The 17,153-nt window shown below is 46.1% G+C and overlaps 4 protein-coding genes across 4 annotated transcripts; 3 read left to right on the top strand and 1 right to left on the bottom strand.

Annotated features, from left to right (window-relative positions):
* The first annotated feature begins 301 nt into the window (after nt 1–301).
* F4817DRAFT_341562 (uncharacterized protein) lies at nt 302–758 on the top strand. The gene has a single exon (XM_049303775.1). It carries the CDS (start codon nt 360–362, stop codon nt 549–551), a length of 192 nt encoding a protein of 63 aa, XP_049157737.1. The 5' UTR covers nt 302–359; the 3' UTR covers nt 552–758.
* A 1,509-nt stretch (nt 759–2,267) lies between these two features.
* On the top strand, nt 2,268–8,538 carry F4817DRAFT_341561 (P-loop containing nucleoside triphosphate hydrolase protein; the record flags this gene model as incomplete). Its single annotated transcript, XM_049303774.1, has 6 exons — nt 2,268–2,445; nt 2,614–3,324; nt 3,376–3,402; nt 3,468–3,561; nt 3,622–7,585; nt 7,636–8,538. Coding segments are annotated over exons 2-6 (4,733 nt in total), but the record flags the coding sequence as incomplete, so codon positions are not given.
* An 846-nt stretch (nt 8,539–9,384) lies between these two features.
* F4817DRAFT_359609 (DHS-like NAD/FAD-binding domain-containing protein) lies at nt 9,385–11,174 on the bottom strand (the record flags this gene model as incomplete). The annotated part of the gene is made up of 2 exons (XM_049306186.1): nt 9,385–10,853; nt 10,934–11,174. 2 exons carry the CDS (start codon nt 11,172–11,174, stop codon nt 9,385–9,387), a joined length of 1,710 nt encoding a protein of 569 aa, XP_049157735.1.
* A 1,693-nt stretch (nt 11,175–12,867) lies between these two features.
* On the top strand, nt 12,868–17,020 carry F4817DRAFT_341552 (mediator complex, subunit Med16; the record flags this gene model as incomplete). The annotated part of the gene is made up of 9 exons (XM_049303773.1): nt 12,868–13,428; nt 13,485–13,839; nt 13,892–14,156; nt 14,214–14,668; nt 14,720–14,939; nt 14,991–15,107; nt 15,157–15,270; nt 15,325–15,609; nt 15,669–17,020. Coding segments are annotated over exons 1-9 (2,984 nt in total), but the record flags the coding sequence as incomplete, so codon positions are not given.
* Nucleotides 17,021–17,153: the final 133 nt, after the last annotated feature.

The raw sequence follows: 17,153 nt of genomic DNA, 5'->3' as shown, positions 1-17,153 counted from the left end.
GAGGCCCGCGCTTCTGTCTTGTTGGCTTCGTTGCTGGCTGAGAAGGAGGCCGCCTCAACAAGGACGTGCCTGTGGCTGTATCGGCTGCTTTTGCGTGTCATGAGCAGCCCTTGGTATGTGACCACTACGGAGTGACAGGTGACTAGCTGGTGAATAGCTTATATAACGTATATAATTTAAGGTATTATTAACGCCTGCCTCTTCTTAAATCTATGAGGGAACCAAGGTTCCCTTATATACAACATAACGAATGACTAGCTGGTAGATAGCTTCAACCTAAATTTTAGAACCCTTATCACGTCATACGCCTATCGTAATCCTTGTCATCTGACATTGCGTCTGAGGCCGACGCTGACACCATGCGTGAGGCTATTTTGCGCTTGGTCAAGAAGCGATTCTCTAACCTTATCCTGATGCCTTCCGAGCAGATCGGGGAGGACAGGTTGTTGCTTGAGTTTGGCGTCGACAGCATGATAGCGTCCGAATTCCGCGCTTGGTTTTGGTCCGTGTTCCGGGTTGATGTTTCGTTCTTGGATATTATGAGTGCTTAAACATCTCTGGTGGTCTTGGCTGAGTTTGTGGAGGCGAAGTTGAAGGTGACTGCTAGTTAGAACAGCATTATGTCCGAGTTCTAACCCATCAAGAATACGCCAGCCATGTAATTGAATAACTACATGATATCCCACCTACTACTCGGTCCTTCTTTAATTGCGGTGATGCGCAAAAAGAAATTCTGTCATGAATTATGCAAATGGGACATCAGGTCTAAAACTATAATTTTGGGATTTATAGACTTAGTGACATTAATCAAGAGATAACTCTCTGGCCTTCAACAATGAATGGTTGCTGCCCAAGGGGACCCTACTATTTAGTATAAACTTAAATCTGTGACTCTGTTATAATTTCAGCCATGAGTTTAAAGTATTCGATTTAATCTTGAGCTTTGAGCGTCTCCTTGAAACTATTCTCTAAGTTTGGCGTTTCTGGAGCACTGCTGGGTAACAACACCATAGGTTGGCTCTAAGTCGGTTAATATTGATGGGAAACTTTCGTGAATGAATTCTATTCTTGAGAGTTACGATAACTTTTAGATACATTTAGACACAATAAGATCAATTCACCCCCTAAAGCTCCACACATTATGTCCTCAGGTATAGGTATACTTAGTTTTGAAGAGTCTGATTGGTTGAATAACATTATAGTCTTCCCACAATAACCTTACTATCTGATAAGATAGATTAGTTATTATGAATAATACTTAGGCAACGTCTTGAATAAATTTATTTTTAAATTAACTATTAGGCCAAAGAGAACGAAAATCAGAATCACGGAGTTGGAATTCTTCAATTCGAGTACCTCAAAGCGCGTCAGGGTCGAGCTGACTAATAGATTTCTTTATCGACCAATTAGCGCTCACCTTGATTAGCTAGTTTCCATTGAATCAACCTCAACTCAAAGAAGCTTCTGCTTTAGCTCGTGTTCAAGCCATCCGCCAAGCCATTATGTAAAGCTATTGGGGGCACTCTCCACCTCATTAGCATCACTACTCATATTTAGCTATCAGTTTGGTCTGTTCCTCAAAAAATCATATAAGCGTATTGAGATGTCGAAAGACAACAATTTAACTAGTTATCCATATTCTATAAGCTTTCCGTTAGTTTAATGAGAGATTGTACCCGGATATAATCCTTATGTATAATTGTATACAACTCTATCACGTGATGCCCTGCATAGTACATGCCACCTACATCTCAATAGGCTTCGGTCTGTCAGGTGTTCGTGTCATTTTCTTAGCTTGCTTGTATGTAACTTGGCACGGTATCGGAAGTCACTTATGCAGATGAAATAGAAACTGTGCGGTTACATTGAATATAAGCGTAATTTCTGACTACATTGTAATTATAAAGTTTTGCTAATGAGTAGGTACCTATGTTCATTCTGAGCTGTAAAAAGATTTAATAAATGCCTTTTAGGCCTCGTCACTGCAATCACAGTTGCTATAGCCATTGGCACGGCCTTGGTTACAAACGCAGGTTTACAAACGCAGGTTGCTTTTAGGTACTTTGTAATGTGTAATGAAAAGCTTAATTTGGTTGGCAACTTACACGTAAGGTACTTCCACTTAGGCCTACTTCCACTCACTCAATTCGCGTTGAGCTTTTGAGCACAGTCACTGTGGCTGGTGGCTGTGCGAACTAAACTATATTTCTACTAGTCCACTGTCTTCAAAAAGCTGGGCAAGGTAAGGTACCTCCCTCCCACCGTCCGTCCCGTCCACTTTCAATGTTCCCCGACCACCAATTCTTCCAGGTCGATTTTCCGCCAGTTTCTCATCACTATTGCCCACAACACGCACCATACGGGGCCGCACCCGTACATCATCAACCTCATAGACCCATATCGTATTACTTCTTTTCCTGTCTGGGATACTCAAGTTGATGATTCGTAAGTATTTTAATTATACCCCGCTGCTTGTACTGTTGCTGGACAAGGCTGGAGCTTGGTGCTCTGCCGCGTACTTGACATCGAATCCATCTCGAAGACATGTCCACGCGACCTTACTATCCCTTCTTCACTTGCATCTGAGCTTCTCGGACGCTAATATTGGGATGGAATCCGTCATTCTCGGGTTGTCTGACGCGTTGAGACTTCCTCATACGTCACGTCAACACCGGTAGACCGCAATTCCTTTTCCATCACCTATCAGCCTTGTCTTCATCGAAGCATCACTTGATATGCGCCAGATCCATTGCCAGGCTCATTTCTCATATCTAATAGCTATTTATTTTGTTATTATGATCGCTGATATCAGCGCTTTCCGTCAACCCTATATATGTAGCATTTTCTCTGTAAATACCTGCTAACCTTGCTGTCACGTAGCAGACAGGCGTGTTCGATCCCATTATGTCGAGCTCACCAGAGCCTAGTCCCGTCAACGGCCATTCGTCGCCGCAGGCGGGAAGGAATGCAAGAATTATTCTAGATGATCGCGTTAGCGAGAGCGACCTGTCAGATGTGAACGATAATACAGCCCTGCGAGAATCATCCTCCCCATCTTCCCCTAATAATCAATCACCTCAAGAAGCCGAACAAGACCTAGACTCCCAAGGCGGTGCCGAGTCAACCGATAATGACGAAGACAATAATGCCTCAGATGATGCCGACTTTGACATGGAGGATAGCCCTGCTCCTTCTCAAAGCGACGCTCCCCATGATGAAACATCAACTTCGAATGGTTCTCGCCGTGTTCCAAAGAGAAAAGCTGGAGGTGGTGAGGATGAGTATATACGGGAGAACCCGGAGCTATACGGCTTAAGACGAAGTGTATGCAAACCAAACTATTATTCTAGACTCCTACTAATTCGTCTCTATCAGTCTCGCCCTACGAAACAGCCTAAGATCGTAAGTTACATGTTTACTGTCAAAGCCTATTTATGACAACTATAATTCTAATACCATATTTACAGGTTGAATCCGATGACGAGGATGACTCCGGTTCTGATGTTGTTCCTACAAATCGTCGAACCAAGAAGCTCCGCGTGGAGCCAATCTCACGACAATGTGAGTTTCTTGTTGAGTGTAGATAGTGCTCTTCGTAAACTGACAAACTGGTATTCATAGCTTCAAAACGGGGCACGCCTGCGAGACAAACGCCTGCTGATGATTCCGACTCTGATACTTACGGTGGAGCTCGTGCTCGAACATTCATGAAGAAAGCTCGTCGCCAACAAGCCCAACCACAGTCCTTATTATATGCCGAGAAGCGATGGTCCAACAGAAGAGCTGTCCAACAAGTTCAGACATACCACGAAAGTGATATTGATGACGAGGATGAATCCGAGTTGACACCCAATTACTGGGCTGGTGAGGATCTGACCGAAGATACCATGTACATTGAAAAAGTTGTTGGCCATCGCATGACGGATGGTGGTGAATTAACCCCAGATGCGACCCGGGAAGACTTCGAGTATAATATCAAATGGCAAGGTAAATCTTACCTCCACAACACATGGGATACTTTAGAGATTCTCCGCGGGTACCGTGGCTTCCGAAAACTTGAGAATTATTTCAAGAGGACCATCGAGTACGAGATAGAGCTCAAGTTTGCCGGTGAAGATCTTCCACCCGAGACCCGAGAGCAATATATGCTCGACAAGGAACGCGAACAAGACGCCTTAGAAGACTATACAAAAGTAGAGCGTGTTGTTACCCAGCGGAGTGGTGATGAAGGACGGGAATATTTCGTCAAATGGAAGGGTCTCACATATGAGCATTGCACATGGGAGCAAGCATCAACAATTGCCGAATTGGCTCAAGACAAGATTGACCAGTTCCTCGACCGACAATCACGATCATGGACGTCTGATCGAAACGAGTCGAATCCCTCAACGCGAAGCAAGTTTTTGAAACTTGAAAAACAGCCGAGCTACGTACAAAACGGCGAACTAAGAGGATTCCAGCTTACGGGACTGAACTTCTTATGTCTCAATTGGTGTCGTGCAAATAATGTTATTCTTGCTGATGAGATGGGTCTTGGCAAGACTGTGCAAACCGTCTCATTTTTGAGTTGGCTCCGAAACGAGCGCAAGCAAGAAGGCCCCTTTTTGGTTGTTGCACCTCTAAGTGTCATACCTGCCTGGTGTGATACTTTCAACTTATGGTCCCCAGACCTTAATTATGTTGTTTATCTGGGCAATGCAGAGGCGCGAAGTACGATACGTGATCATGAACTCATGTTTAACGGCAACCCGAAGAAGCATAAATTCAATGTTCTTGTCACCTCTTACGAATACATCCTGATGGATGCCGACTTTCTAAGAAGTATAAAGTGGCAAGCTCTGGCTGTGGACGAGGCTCACCGCCTAAAGAATAAGGATTCCAAGCTGTATTCGGAACTTATGAGTTTCGGTGCACCCTCTAAGGTTCTGATCACTGGCACTCCTATTCAGAATAACTTGGCTGAATTGTCATCGCTTCTCGACTTCTTAAACCCCGGCAAAGTTCACATAGATGAGGATTTGGATACCCTTGCCGCCGCAGATGCTCAGACGAAACTTAGGGATCTGCATGCCGCCATTGCACCCTTCATCTTGCGAAGAACCAAAGAGACTGTCGAATCAGACCTTCCACCCAAGACCGAGAAGATTATCCGCGTAGAGCTTTCAGATGTCCAACTTGAGTATTATAAAAACATCCTTACCAGGAACTACGCAGCCCTCAACGAGGGGAACAACGGCCAGAAGTCATCCCTGTTGAATATTGTCATGGAGCTGAAGAAAGTCAGCAATCATCCATACATGTTCCCTGGTGCTGAAGAGAAGGTTCTCAACGGCAGTGAACGTCGGGAAGACCAAATCAAAGGCCTGATTGCCAGTAGTGGGAAAATGATGTTGCTAGATCAACTTCTTAACAAGCTGAAGAAGGATAATCACCGTGTCCTGATTTTCAGTCAGATGGTGAAAGTGCTTGATATCCTTGGAGACTATCTTCGACTACGTGGGTATCAGTTCCAGCGATTGGATGGTACTATTGGTGCTGGCCCAAGACGCTTAGCAATCAACCATTTCAATGCAGAGGATAGCTCAGACTTTTGCTTCTTACTCTCAACACGAGCAGGTGGCTTAGGTATTAACCTTATGACTGCTGATACGGTTATCATCTTCGATTCAGACTGGAATCCTCAGGCTGATCTTCAAGCTATGGCGAGAGCCCATCGTATTGGACAGAAGAAGCCTGTCACTGTTTACCGCCTTGTTTCCAAGGAGACCATCGAAGAGGAGGTCCTCGAGCGTGCTCGGAACAAGCTTTTACTTGAATACCTTGCGATACAGGCTGGCGTTACTGACGACGGCAAGGCATTTAGAGAAGAGTTCAAGCAAAAGGGCCTCAGGATCGATGAAGCCAAGTCGGCAGATGATATTCAATGGGTATTGAAGATGCGATCCCAGAAGATGTTCGAACAATCTGGCAACCAAGAGAGGCTGGAACAGCTCGATATCGATTCCATACTAGAGAATGCTGAAGTTACTAAGACTAAGGTAGACGACAAGATGAATCTTAGTACTGGTGGTATCGATTGGGATAACTTTATGCAATATACCGATGTCAAAGTTGATGACCTTAACCTCGACTGGGATCAAATTATCCCGGCAGATCAGCTAGCAGCAATCAGAGCTGAAGAGGAGAAGAAAAAGGAAGAGGAATATCTTGTAAAGGAATTGGAGGCCAGTGCCCCACGACGCGCTGCCCTTAAAAGTTCGAGGCCCAACGGCGACTCTGAAAGAGCCGAACGGATTGCGAAAAAACGGGAGCGGGAGCAATTGAAGCAAGAACGCCTGGAGGAGCAACGCGCTATGCTCTCCGATCCCCGACGTCCGCTTAACGAGAAAGAGACGCGTAATCTCATTCGTGCATTTATGCGGTACGGTTATATTGAAGACCGCCCTGACGAACTACTCCGTGATGCTCGCTTGAGCGATCGAGACCGCGATTTCATAGGCGGATTGCTTCAGGAGCTTGTCGACATGTCTCGTGATGCTGTGGAAAAAAATAACGAAGAGATCCGAGCTCAAGAACAACAGTCAAAGAAAAAGCTGACTAAGAAGGATATCAAGGCTGTCATGTTTGACTTTGGCGAGGTGAAAAAAATCAATGCTGAAACTATACTTGACCGCCCACCACAGCTACGACTCTTACGACGTGTTCTCAATGATCTCTCTGACTTCCGACTGTTCCGGCTCCAAGATGCCACGAAGGCAGCACATTACAGCTGCGAATGGGGTTCCAGGGAGGATGGGATGCTCCTTGTTGGTATTGACCGGTATGGCTTCGGTGCCTGGACTCAGATTCGCGACGATAAAGAACTTGGGATGCAAGACAAGTTTTTCTTAGAAGAGCATCGGATTGAGAAGAAGCAGGAGCGGGAGAATGCTGACACCAAGGGTGCCAAGGCGCCTGGAGCTGTCCATCTGGTTCGTCGTGCAGAGTACCTACTGTCGGTACTCACCTCCATTCATTCAGACGATGTGAATGCTCAAAAGATTGTTGAGAATCACCATCGTAATAATAAGAAGGCTGGTCAGGCTATAGCTAATGGGCATCGTCGTCCGGAGAAGGGCGGCTCCGTCTCTGCATCCCCTGCTCCTCAGGGTTCGAAAAAGTCTTCGCATCGGGACAGGGACCATGATCGTTCTCATTCTCGGGGAGACCATCATCGTTCCCGTAGCAGCATTGGAGATGGCGGCACACCAAGACCAGACACGAAGCGGAAGCATAGCGGCGAAGCAGACGACCGCCGGCATAAACACCGTCGAGTGGAAGAGCTGCGAAGATCTGACATTAACCAACAGCAGGCTGAGGACGAAGACGACGAGAGAAACGCGCCTGTCATTGAAGCACTCATGCAGCCGATATGGACGCACGTCGAGAAAGTCGAGTCGTGTACGAAAGCGAATATTCCTGTAGCCAAGGCTAGAGCCAAGGTCCTGAAATCCGAGATCACTGCTATTGGCAATTTCATTGAGGGTCTTCATAAGACTTCAGGGTTATCTTTAGACCAGCTAGAGGAACTCAAACCAAAGCTATGGTATGTAGCCACAAAACACACAATATGAACAGAAGCTAATTTAACTATAGGCGATTTATTTCTAAGAGAATACCGGCCTCCGAGAAACAGTCGTCTGGAAAGCCAGACAAAGAGAAGGATAGATCTGGGTCGGGCGGGATGACCGGACCCCGGTTAGCAGCGTTATACCAGCAACTCAAGGAGGCGGAGAAAAACGGCGATACCACCCAGAAATCAAAGAGTTCCGGCACAGCCATCGCCAACGGGGGTTCTCGTGGCGAACCGTCCAAGGTAGCTAGCTAGAGATACTATCGTGAAGCATGGCTCCTGGCTCTAGTCGACCGGTAATGGTAATAGCACACACAAAAGCCGAATGGCCGTCCATTTTTTTCTGCATTATATGGCGTTTGGGTTCGACATATTAGATAGGCGAGGCTGGAGTTAAATGAATCATACCCACGAGAAAACCATCGACGTTACAGGAGATCGGGAGTTTTTATGGTCGATACGGTTAATCACACTCCACCTTGTCTATATTTATAGACCTCCGGTTCTGGCCGTAATCGGAGAGTTCTAGAGGGGACCTAAGAAACAAGAAGGGCCACTATAAATTTGCTATTCAAGCATGATTTTCGCATTGCGTTTTTGTTTTACCCTACGAGGCTGCCACGATATGAGGTGGTCTATCCATACGACAATCCATACGACAATCAACGAGCTATCTCGACAAAGACGGATATTGGGCATAGCAGACGGGGAGTGGGGGAGTGGGGGAGCTTAACATGAAAAAGCCTTTGCAGCATATCAGCATTACATCGCAGGGCGTTGCGGATGGATTCGTTTACCTGTTGGGAGAGGGATCGATGATGCGAATAGGCTAGCTATGGAGGGCGCTCCGGTCGACTTCGACTTCTACCAGTTAGCTTCATGCCTATTGAGTCGCGAGGTGTATGTCAATGGAGATTTTGAGCCAATATGTGCTGTCTTACTGCTTCTGCTCTTGCACACGTGACTTGTATCTTACCGCTTGTGTCTAATATATTATCCCTTCCCCGTGACATTCTTAGCGGTCTATCATGTATGTACCTATGTATATGAGTACTTAGGTACTGTACCTACATGTAGCTTGTAGCTATGCCCATAGACAGGAGAGGGAGAACTAGACGTGGCAATGTAGCCTCGCCACGTGGCATACAAATGCTGTCAATTTCCCCCTACCTGTTATGCAAGTCACTTGTCTCACACACATTTTACATCACACGCATATATAGGCACACATATGTAGTAAAAGATCGCAATGACGATAATATTTCGACTTTTATAGTCTTAAATAAAACTCCGCAACTTTTCGCTGTATGCGAAGGCCTCCTTTTCCATGCTGGAACAAGAAGGCCGTGAAGAACAGCAGGACGAGACTACGCCGTCCGCACCACGCCATTATATGCGTTTCGATGAATCTATTTAACGCCCGTCTATGCCTCCCAGCCAAATTTTATCGAACCAGGTAACTGTAACTAGCCGTTTCTCAAGTGCATGCTTGCCTTGCGGACGCACATGCCCGCGTACGAATCCCATAGGCGCACCACGTGAAAATGCAAAGAATAAAACCCGCTCATCCCCAATAACAACCACCATGCTAAGTAGTTCTTCCTCTTGGTAATTATCCGCATGTAATCCTGTAAACATCCCATAGGGCTCGCCTCGAGGAATGACCTTCGAGAAAACCGCAATTGCCGGCGGATAATGATGCGCGAATCCTTATGTACAAGTGAGTATTAGAAAAAAATAGTATATAGGCTAGAAATATCCCCTGAGCTCGATTAATCGATAAGTGATGCAAAACCCCGGGGTTTAGATGTGGGCGAAATCGTGCCGGGAGGCGATGTGCGTACAGACTGCTGCGGAGGGGTGCCAGGAATTATTTCAATGGCTTTCTGGGGTTCGACCGGTAGTCCATTAGGCTTACCACGAGGCCGCAATGAGAATTCATCGCGCATAACAGATCGGGGAGAGAGGACAGCTGGTTCGGGTTCGGATTCGAAGTTACGCTTCGCGGGTAACTTGGAAGAAATTGCCGTTGAGGCCTTGGTAGCCTTGAATGTAGTACTGATAGTAGCCTTGGGAGCCTTCGGTTCTGCCTTCTTGGTCTGTCTGGGTTTTCGCTTGGTTGTCTTCTTGGTATCCTTGGATATCGAGCTAGTAGTCGCAGATGCACTCGTGCTGGGGAATGCGAGCTTGCTTTGCTTTGGTACCGGCTTGGCCACAGGTAAGGCAGCCCGTACCTTGGGGCTGGCGGATGGTGTTGGTATGCCCTGGATATTCTCGATAGACTGCGGTTTCGCCTCAACGGGTGAAGCATCACGTGATTCTCCTTTGATGGATACGCCAGCTCCAGGCGTAGTCTTTCTAATCTCTACCTCGAGCTTGACACCACGGACATCCTGATTATATTTCTTCTCGTCGACTACCACGGCTTCTTCAATGTTCTCGTCGTAGCGGGGTAGGTGGACCAATGAGGCAACATCGTCACATTTGCCTTGCACGACCAAATCCCAACAATTCTTCAAATCGGCACCCGTAGGTTCGGGATCAAGATTGATCCAGGCAGTAACACCGTCCTTTCGCTCTCGCGCCACGCGGCACATGTCTTTGACCATATTGCGCACGCCGGGAATCTTCATACTGGTGCCGACAACGATGACGGCATCAGGTCGGGCTCGAATATCGGCTCGGACGACATTGGCAATAGACTCCTCATCCGGATTATATTCGTTATAGAGGACCATCCGTGGTCGCAACCTCCCAATTCCATGACTACGCTTTCCGGCGTGAGAGGTACGCACATTGTCTGTCTCCTCGCATCCTTTGCAGAGCGGCGCTTCCGGACCTTCAAAGAGCGAGCCGTCGAATTCGCTTATCTCGCTGCATTTAGAACACACCATCTTGGCTAGCCCACCATGGAGCTGAATCGTCTTCGGCCATGGACCCTTGGTATTCAACGGAACGGTGGTAACGAGAGGTGGCATGGACGTATCGAGACCATCAACATTTTGTGTATAGAGGCGTAATAAGCGACCCTCTTTAGCGAGCGACGCGATCAAATGGTGAAATGGGGTAGGTTCTGCATTTTTCGTAAGGTGCGATAGATCCCGGACCATTGTGTGGAAAGATGAGGTAGTAGAGTCGTGCTTGTAAACAGACGCGTCAAATAGGTGCTTGCCGGATCCTTTAAGGCCATGTTCCTTGGGCAGCGTAGCGAATAGACCCTTTGACGACCGGAAATCGGGAACTATGAGAATATACATATTAGCAACGGAATTGAAATATAGTGAACATTAAACACCCAAGAGGAAAAAAAAGAATACGTACTTCCTGCAGATACGGAGATTCCAGCGCCGGCAATTACTACAATCTTCTTTTTCTTGCGCAGGGCCTTCGTTAACTGCTCCAGCAGTTTCTCATCTTTCTCATTCTGCTCAGAGGCTGCCTTCAGATCGAGATATTCAGTAGTTCGAGGCTTGCGCTCAACGCGGCGTCGCTTTGCAGGTGGTGGGCCATCGGGGTTTACATGGATCTCGTTCTCGACGGAGACTCGGTCGGAGGGCTTCATTGGCGACGCGCTTCCAGAATTGACGGTTGAGGGCGGGGAGGGTAAGCGACTTGGATTGTACAAGAGAGATGTCCGCGGTGATATAGTTGGTGACCTAGAAAGAACAGAGAGAGGAGAGGACGGTGGGTTGGAAGAAGGAGGATCAGAGAGGTCTGATATTGACGATATTGAAGAAGTATCCATGTCCATGGCTATGGTTCCAGTGGGGTTTTACTCAATTAGATTGTTTGAAAGGATAATGGAAAAGAAACGCGAAAGAAAGAACGAAGGCTATCAAATCGTATTTCGCCAGGCAAGTACTTCGTAGTCCAAACGTAAAGAGAGGACAAAATGGTCGCGCCTGTGTTATGGATAAATATGAAAGACGAAGAACCAGGAACCAAGGACCAAGAACTAAGGCGGTAAGGTAACGGGAAAGAGTCGAAATGCTATGTCATGTCATAGCGCTATACCAAATCTAATAAACAACGTGATACAACCCTATAATCCTAGCCCCAAATCCAGAAAAACCTTACGCCGTGATACCGGCGAAAGCGAATCTATAATAATCATGCAAGTGTTATGTTGTGGCTGTGAGCAATTCGTGTACGCGATCTGTCCCGTTTCGCTAAATAAACGGCGGAGGTGATTTTTTAGGTGAGGTAAGATGAGAGATGAGGTAAAGGTAGAAAAAACTCTTGGGGTTTTCTGGAGGTCGGAGAAGGAAGGGGTTACAAGAGGAGCCCGGGACAAGGAGAACAGGGCAACAACAGCTAACAACAAGCCGCGCGCGGTCGGTATTCCTCCCCTAAACTCCCTTTCGCTTAATTGACCACGATTGGGACATTTTAAGGTTTAACTTGCATAGCACTAACTTTATTTTTCTTCAATGGTCGCATGTACATAATCTTCTATATGTATCTTCAATTCTGCATGCATTTCCCATTGTTGATACATGTATGTAGGTACATAGTATCTGCCTAGGTACTTGCAGTATGTCTCTCATCTTCCCTCCTAAATTAATACTATATTCTAAATTATAATCATACATACGGAGGAAGAGGAATTGAACATATTCTTTCAAGGGTGGAATCACTAGACACCTCTCACTTGCTATCTACGAATTAGGTTCATTCCGCCCACCGACGCTTCAGCAGCGAAAGCCCGCTCTTCCTTTATTAACCCCTCTTCATTTTCTAGCTCCTAAAGGTAACTGCAAAAGCATTTTAGCTCGTGCTATAGTAGTACTTACCAGTACTCATCGTGTCTCAATCACTATATGCAAATTGTTTCGTTACCGAGTCATCTCAAAAATCCCAATGATAACGTTTTTCAAGATATGTAGGACAAAACAAGTCGTGACAGTGACAGACAATCTTATTATACTTGGGAGGATATACAGTAGTATGCACTATGTAATAAAAGTCGATTCTCGTTGCTTCGCGGTTGCCAGGGAGAAAAGTGGCTCTGGATCTGAGGCTGATCAGCCACATGGCCAGGGTCCCCGGATACCAGCAAAGTTAATAATACCTTTCAAGCCTCATCTAAACGAGGAGAATGGAACGCTACCTAAGTTCGTTATGTACATAGATACGTAATGCCTGCATGAAACCCATACATCTTCTAGCCCCTCTTTGGTTAGCTATATAGTGCGCATTATTGTACATACACTATGTGACACAGGATGCAGTCCATGTACCTCAAAAAACACATCAATGTACATATCAAATCGTAGACAATCACCACCTAAGCACAGACCTACAATTCTCAAGCCTTCCAGTCAATGACATGCAATTTGACGTATAATTCAACATGCTGTAGCTCTCCGAACGAAAAGCAAATAAACTGTAACTGAATCATCGCTTTCTCTTTACATTATTTTATTTATACCAAAGGAACGAACTCGATTGTCAAGGTTAAGAAACATCTTTCTTAATCTGACAACTCTGCTCTGGCTAATCCATTTGATCTTTAGACTTTGGATATCCCTAGCCGTTGAATTATGACCAATTACTAATACGTACCCCTAATTCATAAAGAATATCGCCAATATCCACTCGGTGCTCTATCAAGTCTCCAAATCCGTCTTCTAAATGACGTCTGGCAAGATGCCTCTCATCCTGGACAATCCTATGGGTGGGGAGGCCATGCAGGTCGACTTAGACGACGTTGACGACCTCTTCGGTGATGGGGCTCCTCTAACTCTTCCGCCCCGCCCCATAAGCAAACGTCTACGACAGAGGCTAGACGAGCTTCGTGAACGAGGCTCTTACCAGTAATAATTCCCACTCTCTACTATACTGTTCAGAACAACTACTAATTACTCGAAAGGGGTGTTGCTTGGTCCAAAGCCGGCACTATAGCATCTATTACGCCTGATGGTCAACAGCTACAGTTAATGTACATTCATGCCAAAGACAAGGATGCTACATTTACCTTGAGCGATCCTACTACGATCGCACCATGGGAAACTCTTCCAGGAGGGCCCCTTGTCCATCTTAGTTGGAGTCCTGCCAGCCCAGAACTCGCTGTTATCGACGCAGTAGGCAGAGTCCTTATTATTAGTTTCTCAGCGAACCTGAATCGTCCATCTCCTTCTAGGAGGTGGGATGGAGATTCCATAGATGATTTGCAAGCTGTTGTAGGAACATATTGGCTGCCTAGTCATCACACAGCAAACCCAAGAGTACGCCCCAAAGTCTTCTCACTTGTCATTTCCGCGGCTGACATGCTACTAGTCACCTCCATACACGCCATCTTACGGGCCGGCTGTTAAGAGCGGAAATGGAAATAACTATAGCTATCAAATAACCCCCATCTTCAACAACGGCCCTCTTCACCCCCAGAATAACAGATCCGCTTTTATATGTATCACCACGACCGGAGTCCTTAAAATGTTCTGGGGACAGAATAATGGTAAAATCGAAGAGACGACTGTAGAACTTGAGAATGTCACATTGGCAGACGATTTAATCACCCACGCCGCAGTATGTTCGGATAGGAGTGAGTTGGACGAGCGTAACTATCCGGCCTAGTAGTAATTGACTAACAGGATAGCAGGAAGCCTCATGGTAGGGTTGGCAACTGCGTCGAAACAGCTATGTGTTGTCCAAGTTGCTATTAATTGGAATAACTCCAAAACCGAGGGCGCGCAAAGCAACCCTTCTAGCAATCAACCGCTAAGTCCAACGCTCACGAAGAGGCATGTAGCAGTGACTAGCTGGTTCCAGCCAAGCTCTAGCGGTTTGCATTCCGATGCGTCCATGCAAAAAATCACTCACATTGAAATGTTGCCTCCTATTCTTCTAACTGCTTTTAATATACCAAACAAAGAGTGGTCGCCTATTATGATCTTGACAGTAAGGTCTCTTATCCCGGACCCAAATTTACCCTACGCCCAAGAAGTCCAGAGCATAATTGATCGATGGGAACTCTTGTCGGATCACCACCAAACGCTTCATTCCGCATTTGAGCAACTAGGCCTTAGAAAAAACAGTGCCGGTTCTGCAACACCAGTATGTATGAAATAGCCCGGTTTAAGTTTATTTTATTAACCTATCTTCTAGAATGGCAGCAGACTCAAGAAACTCGATTCTGTCGTCGTCAACAAGGTCATAATAGGGGTAAACCTCATTAACTTTGGGAAGGTTCTCTGCTTCTCCTATAATGACGGCAGCGTAGAGTATCGAGACCGATTCACTATGGCCGAGCTGTACCGAGAACCTAATCTAGATCGTATCAATTCGGTTTTTGATGCTGGTTTTTCCCAAAGCGGCGAACCTTCATGTATGTATCATTTGCACAAGCAGTCTTGATATGCTAACTAATTCATTCCAGGCCTTCAGACAGCTTTTTCGCCAACGAATTTCTCATTTGTTCAGCTATGCGAAGACGGCAAAGTGAAATGGCATAGCATCAACTATACACTAGCAGACCTCGAGTCTATGACTGACAGTATGTATCTATCACACACTCGACTGGTTCACGTCTCACATTTATCCAGCTCAGGTGTCCGCACTTGTCGCGGCCTTTTACATATCCACCGCTCAGGCCGTTACCCAGGGTGCGAATTTTGACGACATCCTAGCAGTCGCTAGGAATTTCATTAATAAAGACTGTAAGGCCTTGTAGTCTATATCTGAAATACGTATCCTTATTAACACGATCTTAGCATTTGCAATCGAATGGGTAAAAACCCAAGTACAGCAGATGAAGATAACTATCGACTATACGGAGGACGCATTGCATGATAGTCTCATAAAGAATGGAATCTTGCAAGTTTGCCTCAGTATTATCAATTACCTTGGATGGAGAGGCGATCTTCAGCCCCGGCAAGGCTGGGGAAAGCTTGCTCTGCTGGCTCTGAATTTGCGCAACATAACCGTCATGATGCATCTCTCAAACAGCCAAATACCCATACATAATAAAACCACTATAACGCCGCTTGATGAACCTGGTAGGTTTAATCTTCTCTCACATATTATATTCTCTCCAGTACTAAATATCTCAATACAGAAGCTGTCAGTGCTTTAGCCGGATGCGTCAAGTGGTCAAACGACCTACTTGGCTGGATATGTGACTCGCTATTCTGTCTTTTTGATGATGCCGAGTTCATGAAGCACCTAAAGGGGCCTCAACTGGATAAAATGACGATGTACTTACATGCGAAAAATGAAATCGCGTTACACTTAGTATTATGTTCAACAACACGCGCCCTGCTTTCCGCCCTATGCCGTCGTATTTTATCACTCGACTCGTTATCGACAAAAGCTATCAGCTGGTACGAAACCCGCGAGAAGTCTATTGCGAATAACCCGAATGCTGCAGCCGATCCTCGCACAGCTGCTCATACCGCTCTGCATGCCGCGTACCAGAACTTGCGGCAATGCATTTCATCTTCTCTTATTAAAGCTGACGAGTTCGACAAACTTCTCACCACCCTGGGAGCTGAAATAAGGACGGCTTACAGTACATCACTGGCAATAGTTGGCGAGCAAGCTGCTAAATCAGCAAACAAGAGTCAGCCACCACAAAATTCGAACCCTAACGCGCCGAGACCAGACCCAGCCCAAGAAGCCATTGCCCGCGCACGTCAGCACTGCGAGCTTGATATGCTCGTCCTGCAGGCGCCACCGTCATCCTTCGTCCCCGTTGTGAGCAAATTTTTCAACCAGGACCTGAAGGAATTTCGCGCGCGGTCCGAGGTCGCAAAGCTGTACTTCGCCGACTATTCGATCCTCGAGCTCGACGACGAGCCGCGCTCGCTGGCCAGGAGGAGGGCGAGCGGCGTAAGGGTAGATCTCTTCAAGAGGATTGAAATATCGAGGAGCTCAAGAAGCGGGAATGGCAAGAGTCAGTTCCCTTGGAGGAAATGTGCGCGTTGCGGTAACGTCATGGAGGACCTCGCTCTGGTTAATCACAAGCCAGGGTTCAGCTTCTTGCTCCGTCAACAGAGCAATTGCTCCTGCGGTGGTCGGATGGCTATCCTACCGCCAAAAACGCATAATTAGACACCTAGCCAAGAGTTGGCGTATTGTGGATTTGGCCACAGATCATATTTAACTCCCTTTGGCTAACGCTTTCTTAGCTAATATAGCATATGGCTTCATTTAGGACTAATAAATTTATTATCTTACTTGGGCACTATGCGAATTCAATGGTGTAATACAGACTACGGAGATTGTCCCTTAAGACTTGGTTGGGAACTGTCGCAAATTCATCTGGTGATGGTTGAGATGAATGTTGAATTCGGTACCAATACGATGGCCCGTATCGTTATACTGTAATAGCAATTTACGTACCATATGCTAAATGATTTCTACCATAATGCTAGGTATTCCTAAATTGAATATTTGATAATAAAACGCCTATCTTTTACCGGTGTAGTTTACAAAGCCTCAGGGGGTATGTCATTGAACAGTGCCCGCAATAACGCCACGAAATAGCTTAGTTTTACTTAGACCTTAGTTTGCCTAAGTTGAAATTAAACGTCTCGATCTT

The sequence above is a fragment of the Daldinia loculata genome (assembly GCF_022478755.1).
Source record: "Daldinia loculata strain CBS 113971 unplaced genomic scaffold F4817scaffold_34, whole genome shotgun sequence".
NCBI lineage: Eukaryota > Fungi > Ascomycota > Sordariomycetes > Xylariales > Hypoxylaceae > Daldinia > Daldinia loculata.
Note: the sequence above shows the minus strand (reverse complement) of the source record. Positions and strands in the feature narration are given on the sequence as shown.